The sequence below is a fragment of the Cyprinodon tularosa genome, unplaced genomic scaffold (genome assembly GCF_016077235.1).
Source record: "Cyprinodon tularosa strain WSP-4 unplaced genomic scaffold, ASM1607723v1 ctg556, whole genome shotgun sequence".
NCBI classification, from domain to species: Eukaryota; Metazoa; Chordata; class Actinopteri; order Cyprinodontiformes; family Cyprinodontidae; genus Cyprinodon; species Cyprinodon tularosa.
Window position 1 is genome coordinate 346,564 of NW_024039292.1, and position 14,648 is coordinate 361,211.

The 14,648-nt window shown below is 39.2% G+C and overlaps 1 protein-coding gene across 2 annotated transcripts in view; it reads left to right on the top strand.

Moving 5' to 3' along the window:
- The window catches only part of mtmr11 (myotubularin related protein 11), a 92,893-nt gene that overhangs the window by 44,605 nt on the left and 33,640 nt on the right, over positions 1-14,648 (top strand). For both annotated transcript variants that reach the window (XM_038305330.1, XM_038305329.1), the window contains exons 4-10: positions 812-881; positions 2,256-2,395; positions 2,769-2,853; positions 8,570-8,717; positions 8,969-9,056; positions 10,810-10,898; positions 13,071-13,198. In XM_038305330.1, the coding sequence (XP_038161258.1) occupies positions 812-881; positions 2,256-2,395; positions 2,769-2,853; positions 8,570-8,717; positions 8,969-9,056; positions 10,810-10,898; positions 13,071-13,198 (748 nt within the window). The remainder of the gene's footprint in view (positions 1-811; positions 882-2,255; positions 2,396-2,768; positions 2,854-8,569; positions 8,718-8,968; positions 9,057-10,809; positions 10,899-13,070; positions 13,199-14,648) is intronic.

Below are 14,648 nucleotides of genomic sequence, written 5' to 3' on the forward strand. Positions count from 1 at the left end.
CAGTGGGCAGAGATCCACGACTACGCTTTCTGCGTACAGTTACCCAATCGCCTGGCTGCTCAGGCACTTTTGGAGGACAGCTACGTGGGGGGCCTACTTTAACTCCTGGATGTTCAACAGCCTGAAGCCTGGATTCTAACTCTGACACCCTCGCCTCCAAAGCTACAAAAATACTACACTTATTACACATCCCATTATCACTAAAGGAGGCAGAGGAATAACTGAACATCTGACACAGAGAGCAGGAGAGAGGAGAGGAAGAAGGAAGAGTTGGAAAAGAGTCAAGGGAGGGAGAGAGAGAAGCCATAGCAATGCTAAGCTAGCGCTAGCCTAGGCTAGCTACTCCTTGGTATCAGAAATAAAACCGTGTGAAACTGACAAGTGCTCAGTAGAAAAGTGCAGCAGAAGGTGCTATGTTTTAAAGTAGTCAGTTAGAGTTACTCAGATACAGAGATATCACAGAGAAAATAACTTAACTTCAGATGGAGTTCCTCTGAACAGCTGCACACTCAGTTAATCCAGACAGGAAGTGAACAGGTCCAAACTGGAAGATCCAAAATTCTGAGATTAAAGTCAGAATTCTGAGATTAAAGTCAGAAATCTGACTTTTTTTTTCCCATGTTAAACTGAAATAAAATTTAAATATCAGTTAACTTTTTTTTTTTTCAGTGGCCCTAATCCTCTTCGGTAGATGTTACTGCCGACATATCCAACATATATCTTAATGCTGCTGCAGCCTTTTTACAAAAAGAGCCAATGTGAGGACTGACCTCCTTAACCTGGCCTCTTGTCTGCTATCTGTTCCATGCAGGACAATGCAGACCCCATCCTTCTGGGAGATCATGACATCGCCCTGGCGTCCATAGAGAAAGTGGTTGCTGGTGAGTAATGCCTTTAAACATATGGAGTGAATTTTCTTCCATTATTGTTGCAAACAAAGAAAATGTTTCGTAGATGGAAATTTAAACAAAGAAAAAATTACTCTTCAGAAAAGAAACTTTCATCAAGAACTTCAACACTGTTTTATCAGATTCTATTTAAAAATACCGTAAATCCTCTAATATTGGCCTGTATTCCATGAGCGGCCGGGACTCTAACAATGGCCGGTCTCGCTGTCGGCAGAGCTATAATTAGAACCATTAATGTTTCTGGGCAGTCTTGTGATAGTAAAATACATGTACCACAGGGGGGCAATGTTCGCTAACGAATCAGAGCCATTAGCATGTGAAGTCCCATGCTTACACAGAGAACGTAGTGGCCTTACACAATCGTTTCGACCTGAAAGACACATGTAATAACGGGTAGGTTTGGTGGTAACCAGGCAACTTAGCTACGGTAGCTTGGTCATCAACTTGCTCTTGACTCGAAACATGAGACTTCAGTTTTCAGTTTAGCATGGCAGCGAAGAGACGAAAATCTTGTTTTTATTTATTCCACTGGTAGTCTGTTTTGCTCAGATAAAAATAGAGGCCTGCCTCTAATTCTGGCCTCCTTCCAAAAATGACCTGGACCAAGATGCACCTGAGTGAAATAAAGGCCCCGTCCTATATTAGAGGATTTACGGTATATATTTTTTATTTTTCCAACGTCTCTCTTTTAGATTATTCTACAGATTGAATTCTTTCAAACGACCGTTTACAGTTTAAATTCTCTTCACTTCACATTTCCTCAATAGAATGTTAAAACTGGTCTCATTTATATTAATTATGTCATATTTTTCATTTTAACAATAAGTAGCTGAATCTAAGGTTTCTTTTTTTGTTACACGAATGAGTTCTTACCTGCTGAGCCTTCATCTGTCTAATGACACGTTTGTAAACGTCTTGTTAAAAGGGAGTTTTTCCTCTCCACTGTCGCTATAAGCATGCTTGGTGTGAGGGATTGTCTACGAGTCAATTAGTCGATGCAATAAACTGGTTTTCCTTAGATAGAAAACTTTGAATCAATGTGACAGGATGATCTGGTGAACTGTAAAGTGCCTTGAGATGACATGTGTTGTAATTTTTGGTGCTATAGAAATAAACTGAATTGAATTTATTAAATGGAAATTCACTTTTCTTTGCTTAAAATAATAATGGACCAAAATGAATTCCATACAAACCACCCAGTGGTCGCCTGTTTCTCGCCATAACCTCCATCATTGGTTAGTGTTTTAAAGCTTCTGCTGTGACATCATCTAAAGCTGATGCTTGTGCTTTATAGTCGCCCTTTTTTCCACTGAATGTTTAACATTTTGACCCTGCTGGGTGTTTCAGTTGGACCCAACAGGACCAAACTGGTGACCCCAAACTCCTCCTTGAAGTTCACTCCAGAGGAACTGGTCCTTTACTGCCGGGACATGCGAGTCATGTGCTTCCTGTTTGACCGCCTGACTCCTGACGCACAGGTCATAGAGGTGTGTTGATTTATTTATTTTTTAAATCTCTCGTTTGGTTTACGACAGCAATGATACACACCCAGAGACCTGACACAGATCTGCCTTATCAGACAGCGAGAAATGAAAGTGATCACTCCTTCAAGGTCAACCCTGGATTCCTGTTCGCTGCCTTTTATGCACCTTTGCTTTGTTTTTATTGACTATCTAGAGTGGCTGTTTACCTTCAGATTAAAGCTGAGGTCACTCATCAATCATCTAAAAGCCACTAGAGGTCAGAATAAAGATGCTAACCAGCATCATTGCCCTCTGGTCAGCCACTGCGGGGCCTCCCTGCTGACAGCTGATGACCTTATTGTCCTGTTTATGGGCTCACTGTGGTTTCCCTCCTCAGATAACCTTCACCATCGCCAAGACCTACCAGCCTCTGAGACCCGGGTCCGTTTTATCTTTCCAGAACGCCGCCCTTGGGAGTGTGGGTAAGTGGTTTACTGAACGCGACCGCTCGGCGGGCTTCCTGGAACTGACACCAGATCCCAGCTTTTCCTTTAATGTTCTTTGATTATTTTGACTCCTCAGGATGTAAATGGGTTAGAATTCAGTTCATTGGTCAGATTAATTTACGAAACGGAGCCATTTTGGTATTATTTTTTATATTTTAGTGATTTATTGGAGCCAGTCTTTTTTTCACTGTGAAACAATTGTTCTATTTACAACAGAAATAAAAAAAATAAAAAAAAACAGCCTTATACATTATTATTATTTTTGTTTTCAAACGTTTTAAAAATACTCCTGCTGCTTCTAATCAGGAGTTAAATGTCCTTTTGCATTTTGGTTCATGCTTCTTTAGGCCTTGATCGTGGTTTTGGATTAAATCTGTCCACTTGCAGCTTAATTTCTTGTAGAGATTAAACAATTTGTTTTCATGGTAGACGGCTATGGAGTGAATTTTGTTACATTATTGTTACAAACAAAATAACGTAAGAAATTTGAAAAGAAAAAGCTAAACTTTAGAAAAATGTCATAACAAAAATGGTTTCAGATCAACTACTGTTTTTTCTCAGTTTATTATAATTTTGCTCTGAACTTTTCCCCATTTTTTATTTTTATTTTATATTTTCAATTATATATATTTTTCAAAATTTTCCAAAACAAAGTTAACCTTAAAACCTTTTTTTTTATTAAGTGTCATTTCTGGGTTTAATTTAATTTAATTTTTTTTTTCAAATTTTCATTTTCAAAGCAATAATGGACCTAAATTCATTTTATACGACTGTAGCTTTACTCTTATAGACCATAAATGTTCTCATTTCATTTGTTATCATTTTTCCCCATTTTTTAAAATAGATTTTATATTTTCAATTATATATTTTTTTTCAAATTTCTCCAATACAAAGTTAATCTTAAAACCTTTTTTTTTTTTTTTTTTTTTTTTTAGATTTTTTTGAAACATTCATTTCTGGGTTAAATTTTTTTTTTCAAAATTCCCTTTTCAAAACAATAATGGAACTAAATTAATTTCATACGACTGTAGCTTTACACTTATAGACCATAAATGTTCTCATTTTATTTATCATTTTCCCCCATTTTTTAAAATAGATTTTATATTTTCAATTATATTTTTTTTTTTTCAAATTTCTCCAAAACAAAGTTAGTCTTAAAACCTTTTTTTTATTATTTAGATTTTTTTCAAAATCTCATTTCTGTGTTCAATTTTTTTTTCAAATTTTCATTTTCAAAGCAAAAATGGACCTAAATTCATTTCATACGACTGTAGCTTTACACTTATAGACCATAAATGTTCTCATTTTATTTGATATAATTTTTCCCCATTTTTTAAAATAGATTTTATATTTTCAATTATATATTTTTTTTTTTCAAATTTCTCCAAAACAAAGTTACCCTTAAAACCTTTTTTTTATTTAGTCTCATTTCTGGGTTTAATTTTTATTTTTTCAAATTTTCATTTTCAAACCAATAATGGACCTAAATTAATTTCATACGACTATAGCTTTACACTTATAGACCGTAAATGTTCAATAAAGTTGAATTCCGAGACAAACCCAGATGTTAGTCTTCTCAATGTTTTCCAAGCTCACTTTTGAAGTTTGTTTGGATCATTGTCCAACAGGAATATCTGCTTGGTTTAGTTCATAGGCTGTTATTAGCAATGTGAGCCCGCAGCATCATGCTGCCACTACCATGCTTGACAGTTGGTTCCATGGTTTTTGGCACCCAGAATGATGTCAGCTGTCGCTAGAACAACCCAACATGTTTTCTCAGTTCAACAACAGTTGATTATTTTAACAGAAATTATCCGAAACTATTAACACTGCTTTTTTATTTTCCTTCCACCCCCTCATTCATCGCAAGTGAGCGTTTATCAGTTACCATTAACATGTAAATTAAGTTCATGAGAGAACAAAACACCCCAAGATAATCAATTATATTTTTATCATTTATTTTGGCCTCTATAGATCATTTCATAGTTTTCTCACGTTGCTTTTCGTTCAGGCTAAAAACAGAATGTACTGAAATCTGTGGAGGCCGTCCGTCGGCCATCTCTCTGTCATTCCACCATTTGTAACACCATCTGAGTGCGACGCTGGAACTCAAACTTGTGCAGAATGTAAAATTGGAAACATCATGAAATCTTCGCTGAGCATTATAACGCCTCAAGCTCACATCTTCTCAAGTTGCAGATCTATTGGAATCCTTCTGTTAAGTCGCAGCACAATGAAAACATCCTGGATTGAAACTTTAACCATATGGGAGGAAATCTGTCAGCGGTCTGAAACCTAGGCATTGATTTAAAGGCTGCATGTAGGAAAGATTAAAACCCCCCAAACTAACTGTATAATCATATCAAAGAGGTAGAATTATTTTAAATACAGCTATTCGGTTAAAAACAGGCCTGAGAAGTTTGGTTTCTAAATGAGCTGCGGGATACTTTCTGTAGCCATGTATGGAAACATGAGCCCCTCTATAGCAAGGGATGCTAAAGCTACGCTACGTTAGGCTGGCCTCTGTGGACGACTGTTCGCTCTTAGATTAATAATTCATCCCCCTTCAGCATCAAGTAGTTAGATAACCTGGAGTTCAACTCTGCCCCGAAGGGTTAAGTGTGTCTGTTCAGCTTCCTCGGTGTGAAATGCTGCTGCAGTCAGTCTGGAAGGATTTAGATAGAAATGATGCAGAGAAAATTATGTTTCACTGGTTAAAAAAAAAAAGTTCACAAAGAAGAAAATGAACTAAGTTCACAAACCTATAATTGAACTAGTTCAAGTTCATTTGGTAAATGAAGCCACAGTTCTACACAATAGAACCTCATATTTCACCCTTTAAATGTGTGATTATAATATATAGAAATAAATGGAGAATACTGGATGCAGTTAAGGTATACTGGGTGCAGTGTTGGGCACGTTACTTTGAAAAAGTAATTAGTTATAGTTACTAGTTACTTCTCCCAAAAAGTAACTGAGTTAGTAACTGAGTTACTCCACAATAAAAGTAACTAGTTACTAGTAAAAGTAACTATTGCGTTACTTTTGCGAGTGTATGAAATTAATAACTGGGGATGTCTAATTCTGAAATCCTGTGTTTGGGTTGTTATAGATACTGCAACATGTTGCTCTATCTATCTTTTCCATCCATCCATCCATCCATCCATCCATCCATCCATCCATCCATCCATCCATCCATCCATCCATCCATCCATCCATCCATCCATCCATCCATCCATCCATCCATCCATCCATCCATCCATCCATATTTCTCTCTTTTTTTCCATATAGGCTAATGATCGTTCACGCTCTCCGTAGTTCCCCTGTGGCGCGAGCACAGGGCAGCTGTTACGCGCCTTTAGCGAGCATGCGCGTTTCCTGTCGCTTGCGCGGTTAATCGTGCCGCCGCGCTGTGCGGAGATGCAGGGGAAACCGTATCTGATGAGGAAACGCAGCTCGACGTAACACCGGTATTTCCATCTGGAAAGCGCTGTTTGGCTGCTGGAGTCCTCCTCACTCTCCATCCTCCACTCTCTCATGACGCGCGCACGAGTCCTATCATGAAAAAAGGTTAATTGTGCGACCTGAGTAACGTGCAGTAACGGGGTGTCGGCACTTGTAACTGCGTTATAGTTACTGTAAGAGTAATCATTTTGATTACTCGTTACTAAAAAAGGTAGTGTCGTTAGTAACGCCGTTACTTTCTACGTCGTTACTCCCATCACTGACTGGTTGTGCAGCAAAGCCTTTATTTAGCCAAAATACACAGAACTTCAGAAGCATTAGCCATATTTACACTACACCTCGGAAAACCGATCTGTGCCGAGTTCGGATCAAGCTTGGATCTGTTAACCGGACCGTGCTCGGTTCCTTACGACCGTTTACACACCACGCTAGCATGGTTCCTAGCTTCCTAGTGACGATCTACGGTACTACTGCTCTCTAGATCAGGAGTCTTCAACGTTTTCCAGGCCAAGGACCCCCAAACTGATGGCGAGATGGAGATGGGACCCCCTAATTATATATATTGTATGAAATTATGTTCTATCAATATGGTCCTACAGTCAGTCTATCACAGATGGAGTCATGAAAGGAAAGTAATTTCACCCTGGGATTATTAAAGTAAAGAATGAAACGGTGTCCAGCTTGAAAGAGCTCCTGCGTGTCACTGAATGTGAGCATTGATGACTGAAAGACATCTTCTGCCTCCATTTATTGGTTTACTACAGTGTGTTGAATTCATGTTAACGTGGATTTAAAGACATTTCAATTAGTGGAAAAAATTTGCAGGGTTGAATACAAAAAAAGTTAAATCAACCTAAACTATTGCAACCCCCATGCAGTATCTCTGTGGACCCCCTGTTGAAGCAAACAAGCAAACCAACATGGCGTTCCTGTAACATTCAGAAAGTTTGCAGTGAGTCAGGCAAAGAAGGCAGCCTTCAGCGAATTTTCTTGACAGGGTCGGCTTTTGGGAAGTTGATACAACAAACGATAGTCTAATCAGGGCTTCCAGGCGCAGTAAACATTGACGAACGTTGAGGTTCATCACACTGCTGAGCAGAATCATCACTTGAAATCATGTGGCACGGTGTTTATGAATGTCTGAAATTTCCTGATAACGGAGGCTGACTGTAAGGAGATGACGCGTTGTGTTCATGCGCTTTCTGTTATCTGAGAACCAAACCTACTGAGCCCTACTGATGAACTAGTACCATGCTAGCGCGGTTCAGTTGTGTCTGGCACGGTCCGATTCAGTTGTGCGTGCCATTTATACTCAACAGTTATCTCGGTCACCGTGCTCAGACCGATCTCGGCACGGTTTCAAAAGGGTAGTGTAAACGGGGCTATATAGGAACATTCAGGTTCTGCTGAAAAGATGGACGTGGTTGACGTACGGACTTGTTTAAGTCCCGGTGGGCAGCTTCTTTTTCTGTCCGAGTCTTCATTTGTTAGCTCATCAAACTCGGCCAAGCTCTCTGCTAAACTGGCATCAGAAATACCAGCAGATGAATCTGAATGGAACAGACTAGTGCTAGCAGTAGACAGGCTGGTCTGTCAGGCTGTTTGACGTAATAAGTGCGGTAAAACCTGACGTTATTCAAGGAAAAGTGACGTTATCAATTGTGAGCTGTGTCCGTCGCTCATTAAACTCAGAATAAACGTCGCCTCCATTTACATTCATTACTTTAAAACCGATCCGTTCGTATACAATGAACACCGTTCAAGCTAGACACTGTTCACTGGTTGGTTTTCACATCAGTCTACTGGACAATAAGGGTAGTTTCTGACACACGGAGGAGTTAATGTTCACTAAATGAGTGCAGGGTACTCAGACCTTCCTCCTGCAAAAACAACAGCCTCCTCCGTGCCTGACAGGTGATATGATGTGTTTATGCTGATGAGCTGTTTGGTTTTCTCCAATAATGGTGTTCTTTAGGGCGTAAAGGTCTTCTTTCGTCTAATTTGTTCAAATCACATCTATCTAGAAGTCTTTGTTATTCAGATGCGATTTTATGAACTTAAAATAACCTGAATACACAGAGAAAAGAAGCAAGAGGTTTAAGGAGGAGAACACATTTCTTCTAATCCTTCAAAGTTTCCCCTCCAAAGTTTCCCAAATAGCACAACAGTATTTGAAAAATAAATATGAAATGCGGCTGAAGTGTTTGAATTCCTCTCCCTCCTCCAGAAATGAAACAGTTTCTAAGCAACCGCCGCAGAGACTCCCACATGAACTGGTTTGAGTCGGCCGCGGACTGGGAGCAGGAGCTGGAGAGGTGCGGGGCCACGAGCTGGAGGGTCAGCTCCGTCAACGACCGCTTCGAGATGTCCAACAGGTAAAACCGCAGCCTGCACCCAGCTGAAGCGCAGGAAATAGGCAGAGACGTGCATTTCCTCCTCACACAGAGCAGAAGTAGAGCAGGGCTCAGAAGCCTGAGGAGGAATTGATGCAGACTCTTCCCTCATGCTCTGCTCCAATGTTCTTTGATCTGGATACTTTGAATGTGAAATAAATCAACCCGTGTCTGAACCGAAGCCTTTCTCTTTGCCACCCCCCCCCCCCCCCCCCCCCCCCCCCCCCCGACAGCCTGTCCAAGTACATCGTGGTCCCTCACAAGGTTTTGGACACGGAGCTGAAGAAGAGTTTCGCCCACTTCAACGAAGGACGGATCCCTGTAGGTTTCAGCAGCTCCTCTTTAGACTTACAGCTCTGCTTCACTTCAAACTGCACAAACTGATGCATGAATTGCTCCATTGACAGAAGGAGAACTGGTACATTTTCAATCCATGAGACACATTTTGGATTCTTTATTTTTAACAAATTATGCATTAGATATTTGACCTCATTCCCTCACATTGTTTTTTTCTTAGAACAAAACATCAGATTATTTCAATGTTTTGTCTAAAAGCTCAAATTTGGACTTGATTTCTCTCAATATACTTTTGCATATATATTTATCTATCAAATTACTACTTATAAGTAGGAGTTTAAACAGATCTTTAATCTTATTGTAATTGATTAATTGATGATGGCCGCTGAAAAGAAATATCCATCAGCGTTGTAATATTACCGCTGTCCACTAGAGGGCTTTTCATTCTTATGTTAATCCCCAGTAGTATTTGCAGGATGCCAGAGCCAAGGCAGCTAGACCGGAACCACAAATGGATCCAGTCCATTATTACTTCCACTGTTTAATGGAGAAAAGGATAAAAAATGAAATTTATGTGGTTCTATTTGTAAAAAAAACACTGAACACTGGAAAAAAAACAAAATCTAGATAAGTAATTTCTTCTTAAAATTAGTGCATTTGTTCTTGAATTGAGGAGATAAAAGAGACATTTTGCCAAACATGACAATTTACATTTAAAATAAGAAAATGCAATTGCATTGTCTTATTTCAAGTGCATATTATCTAATTATCTTATTTAAAGAGTAAAAATACCCATTCCATTGGTAAATCATCTTATTTATCTACTCAAATTAAGGGTAAATACACTTAATTTAAGACATTTTTACTCATTTTTAGATTGTTTTTGCAGTTGATTAACATTTCTTACCTAAATAGCTCCTCTTTAGCCGCGCTGCATGACGAAGCAGCGTAACTTCTCTGCCGTTCTCAGAAGATGAGGATTTGATAGGAAACGGGAGGAGATGAAACAAATATTTATAATATGAAAGAACAAGACATGCTAGCAGTTAGCATAGCGGAGTTAATGTGCTAAAACAGAGAGCTATATCACAGTTAGCATCCACTTTAGTGAAATCAAGTAACTATTAACCCTGTTAGTGTGTCAGATTGATTGATTGATAGACTTTATTTTTTTATTTTATTGGTTTATTTGATAGGGACAAGTATGTTTCATGAATCATGTCACACACTACAACATTTTAGCTAAGGCTAATTCTCAATGCCTGACCCCAGTTAGGCTTTTACACAAAACACAGTGACTGTACACAAGAAACAACAGAACAAATTACACACTAAAACATCATTATTGATCTCATAGTGGAGAAATTTACTCCTTAGATCGACTCAATAGTCAAAAAGAAGGAAGGTTGCCAAAAGAAGAAAAAGGTGCATGGGGGTATATACAGTATATACAGTGTGTCCACATTATGTATATAACCCCTGGGTATGTCAGAGTGAGATACCCTGTCTTTTAATGATAGTTTTATATCTTATATATTTATGTCTTATATCTAAGGGTTCCTGTTTTGTTATATCAATAATGTATAAGAAAACATTTATATTTCTTCATCAGTAATTAATACAGCCGACACAATAAACTGCTAGAATGCAGTGGTGTAATATTTTTTAAATTCAATATATTGTAAATGTCATGGAATACAAGAGAGACGGGATTTTTGTTTTTAAATGTAGGGATATCTTTCACGCTTGGTTGTATTTTTATTTATTTGTCTTGCAGCGCTGGTGCTGGAGGCATCCCAGAGGCAGCGATCTGCTGCGCATGTCCAGCTTTCAGTACAACATCTACCACGAGAAGGACGACCTCAGGTCTGGGACTGATTTAAACCTTCCAGCTGGATTTATTTCACAGTTTGATCCCAATAACTTCTGGTTCAATTCAATTCAGTTTATTTCTATAGCGCCAATTCACTTCATCTCAAGGCACTTTACAGTTCCCCAGATCATCCATTCAAATTGATTTAAAGTTTTCTATCTAAGGAAAACCAGCTGATTGCATCGACTCATTGACTCTTCAGCAATCCCTCACACTAAAGCATGCTTGTAGCGACAGTGGAGAGGAAAAACTCCCTTTAAACAGGAAGAAACCTCCAGCAGAACCAGGCTCAGTGTGAGCGGCCATCTGCTGAGGCCCACTGGGGTTCAAGGAGACAGAAGCAGACATAGAAAAAGAAGTATAGATACAAAAAGCAACTGTAAAAGGCGCCCCGTCCAGGAAACACACAGCCAGGCAGACGAGCTCCGAGCCAGCTCCCATGTCAGAGGATGAAGAGAGCACATCCAGTTAGTCATGGTCTGTTTTCAGCTTCTGTAGCTATTGTTGTTAAAGCCTAAAAAAATCTATTATAGTTATTTTGGAGGTCTGCTAGCAAGCAATAGCAATGGAAACGGATCGTTTTACTTTTTAAAAATGTTTTGGTCAACCTTCAGTCATATCGTTCCGCATTAAGCATCACTAAAGCTACGTTCACACAGCAGTTTATTTCTGTTTTTTTTCATTCTCAAATTTTCAATTCAATTCAATTCAGTTTATTTATATAGCGCCAAATTCACAACACATGTCATCTCAAGGCACTTTACAGTTCAACCAGATCATACAGTCAAATTGGTACAAAGTTTTCTATCTAAGGAAAACCAGTTCATTGCATCGACTCATTGACTCTTCAGCAATCCCTCACACTAAGCATGCTTGTAGCGACAGTGGAGAGGAAAAACTCCCTTTTAACAGGAAGAATCCTCCAGCAGAACCAGGCTCAGTGTGAGCGGCCATCTGCTGAGGCCGACTGGGGTTCAAGGAGACACAAGCAGGGATAGAAAAAGCAGCTGTAAAAGGTGGCCCCGTCCAGGAAACACACAGCCAGGCAGACGAGCTCCAAGGCAGCTCCCATGCCAAAGGACGAAGAGAGCACATCCACTCAGTCACGGTCAGAGAAACAGGACCACACTGGAAACAGGCCGATCTCCAACATCTATAAACAAGGGTGTTGATGGAAGCAGCACAGCTGATGTTTCTTTCCAGGATGACGTCACAATCTGATCCTTTGGGAGCTCCTTCATTCTCCTAGCAGTGAAGAATTTAAGGTGTAAAACCGAATCTGAAGGAGAGAAATTTGAAAAAAAAAAGAATAAAAAAAAAATATATGACACAAATAAAAGTGATTAAACCATTTATTTTTTATTCTTTCTCTGAAACAATAATGAAAATGTTTCCTCCATGCATCAGAGGAACCAGAATTTACCTTTAAACATGAAACAGCAATCCCCACTACATCTGTTTTTTTCACATATTTTTTTTTCCACCACTTTATTTTTATAGATTTTTTACAGGTATACAACAAAAACATGACAATGATTAATGTCCTTTAGTGAGTCCTTTAGCATTTGTCACAAAAAAAAGAAAAAACAAAAACAAACAAAAAAATGCATTAGATAAACAGTAAATAATATTATATAAAAATAATTTGTTCATGTACACTTTGGACATACGGAAAGTAAAAAAACAAACACTTTATGGAGTTTCAACCTCATCTGTTTGTTTTTTTTTACATATTTTTTCGCTCCTCTGCTTTATTTCTCTCTTCCATTCAGTGAGGCTTTCTTCTGCAGGTTTACCACTTAAAGCCTCTGAGACCACGTCATGTTTTGATTCAGGGAGTTTTTTTCTGATAAGTTTGATCGCTACCTAAACAGGAAACCGATTTCAAAAGGTTGATACCCACAGGCGGCTTTTTAAAGCTACAGAAAAAAAAGCTGTTAAAAAGTCAGAACCGCAGAATCTAGTTTGCTTCTCTAGTTTTCACACTTCATTCTTTCCTCCTATGTTTTTTAAATGTTTATCAAGTAACTGTGTTAAAACTTGAAGAACGAAGAGAACTTCATGAGCCAATAGGCCTGTGGAAGCATCACACCTGGATGTTACCTTTCCTCTTAAGTCATAGAAACGCTGTATAGTGTTAAGTTCAGGATGTTGTTTTACTGCAGGAACCTGGAGTTGGTCCTGTTCGGGTGTCAGTCCTCCCTGTGCGTGGTGGTGGAGTTGGGGGAGGAGCTGCCGTCGCCTGCCGACATCCAGCTGGCACACAGCCGTCTGCGAGCTCTTTGTCTGGGAGGTGGGACCCGCACAAATGAACACACACATGCATGAACACACACAGAGACAACAATTCGGTTCAGTTTATTTCTATAGCGCCAATTCACAACACGTCATCCCAAGGTACTTTACAGTTCACCAGATCATCCAGTCAAAATGATTCAAAGTTTTCCATCTAAGGAAAACCAGCTGATTGCATCGACTCCTTGACTCGAAGGGAATCCCTCACACCGAGCATGTTTAGGGCGACAGTGGAGAGGAAAAACTCCCTGCACCACCGTTGTTAAACCATATTCTGTGAATCATCATATATTTTGACTTCAGATGTTTTCATAGATTCTCCTCACCAGCTGCTATTTACTAACCCTAATTTCACAGGACTCACACCCAAACCTAATTTTTAAGTCAATCTTGAAGCATCACTTTTACCACTTTTTCATATCTTTTTATTATCAGCTTCATGGTAGAGAAAAAATTAAAACCAAACAATCGATCATACAAAAGAAGAAAGCTCTACTGTCATGTAAGAAATGGGGTATGGCAAGTCGTTTTGACATTCAATTAGTGAGCTTAGCAATCTGGAATTGGCATCATAGAAAATTATAACGTCATTTTATTAATTTACCTTTTTTTTTTCTTTTGAAAAATTTTGATTTTTTTTTGTCTGGGAGACAAAGAAACAAACCAGCAGAACTTACATTTAAATGCTTTTGTTTTCTCTGCAATTAGTTCGCCATTACACCTGCCGCTAAATTCGATCTATTTAAGGCCTGAACGGCAGAGATGGGAAATTTGGAGTCAACAAGTCATCTCCTTGTCATGTATTTGTTCTACCCAACTACTGAAGCAGGTGAGTCTAATCTTCACCATGAATCAGCCTGTGCAGGTTTGGACTCACCTGGCTAATTGGCTGGGTAGATTAAATACATGACATGGAGATGACTTGTTGACTCCACATTTCCCATCTCTGCTGAATGGTCAACTCCAACCTACCACCGGTGTGGTTTGGGACGGCCCTTGATGGGGTGGACCCTCCGCGGGAACGCAAAAAGTTTTAGTGCTCGGGATTACTGTTTAGGGGACGGTTTGGGATTGGGTCTAGGTCTCCAGCCTGCAGCCAAGTATTCCTGTCTAAACATTGGAATTTGCTGGTCTAGTGCCCCTAGTGGCTAAAAGTTACACAGTGAAACAAAAAGCAAAAAATATATATATTTTGTGAATCCAGTAATTTTGTTGGCGTTAATGTAACAGTTTCTAGTTAAGAAAAAAATGTTGTAAGCTCCTTTTGTTTTCCTCAAAAGAATTTCCGCTCTAGTCCAGTTCTGCAATAGCCTCGTGAGACCATCCTGATCTCGCGAGCTTTCAAGGTTTCACTCGCTAATCAGTCTGGAGACTCTCCGTTAAAGAAAATTTGGAGCCATTCACCAAACGAACGTCCAATCAGTGTTGGCTTTGAGGCGGGTTGAGGT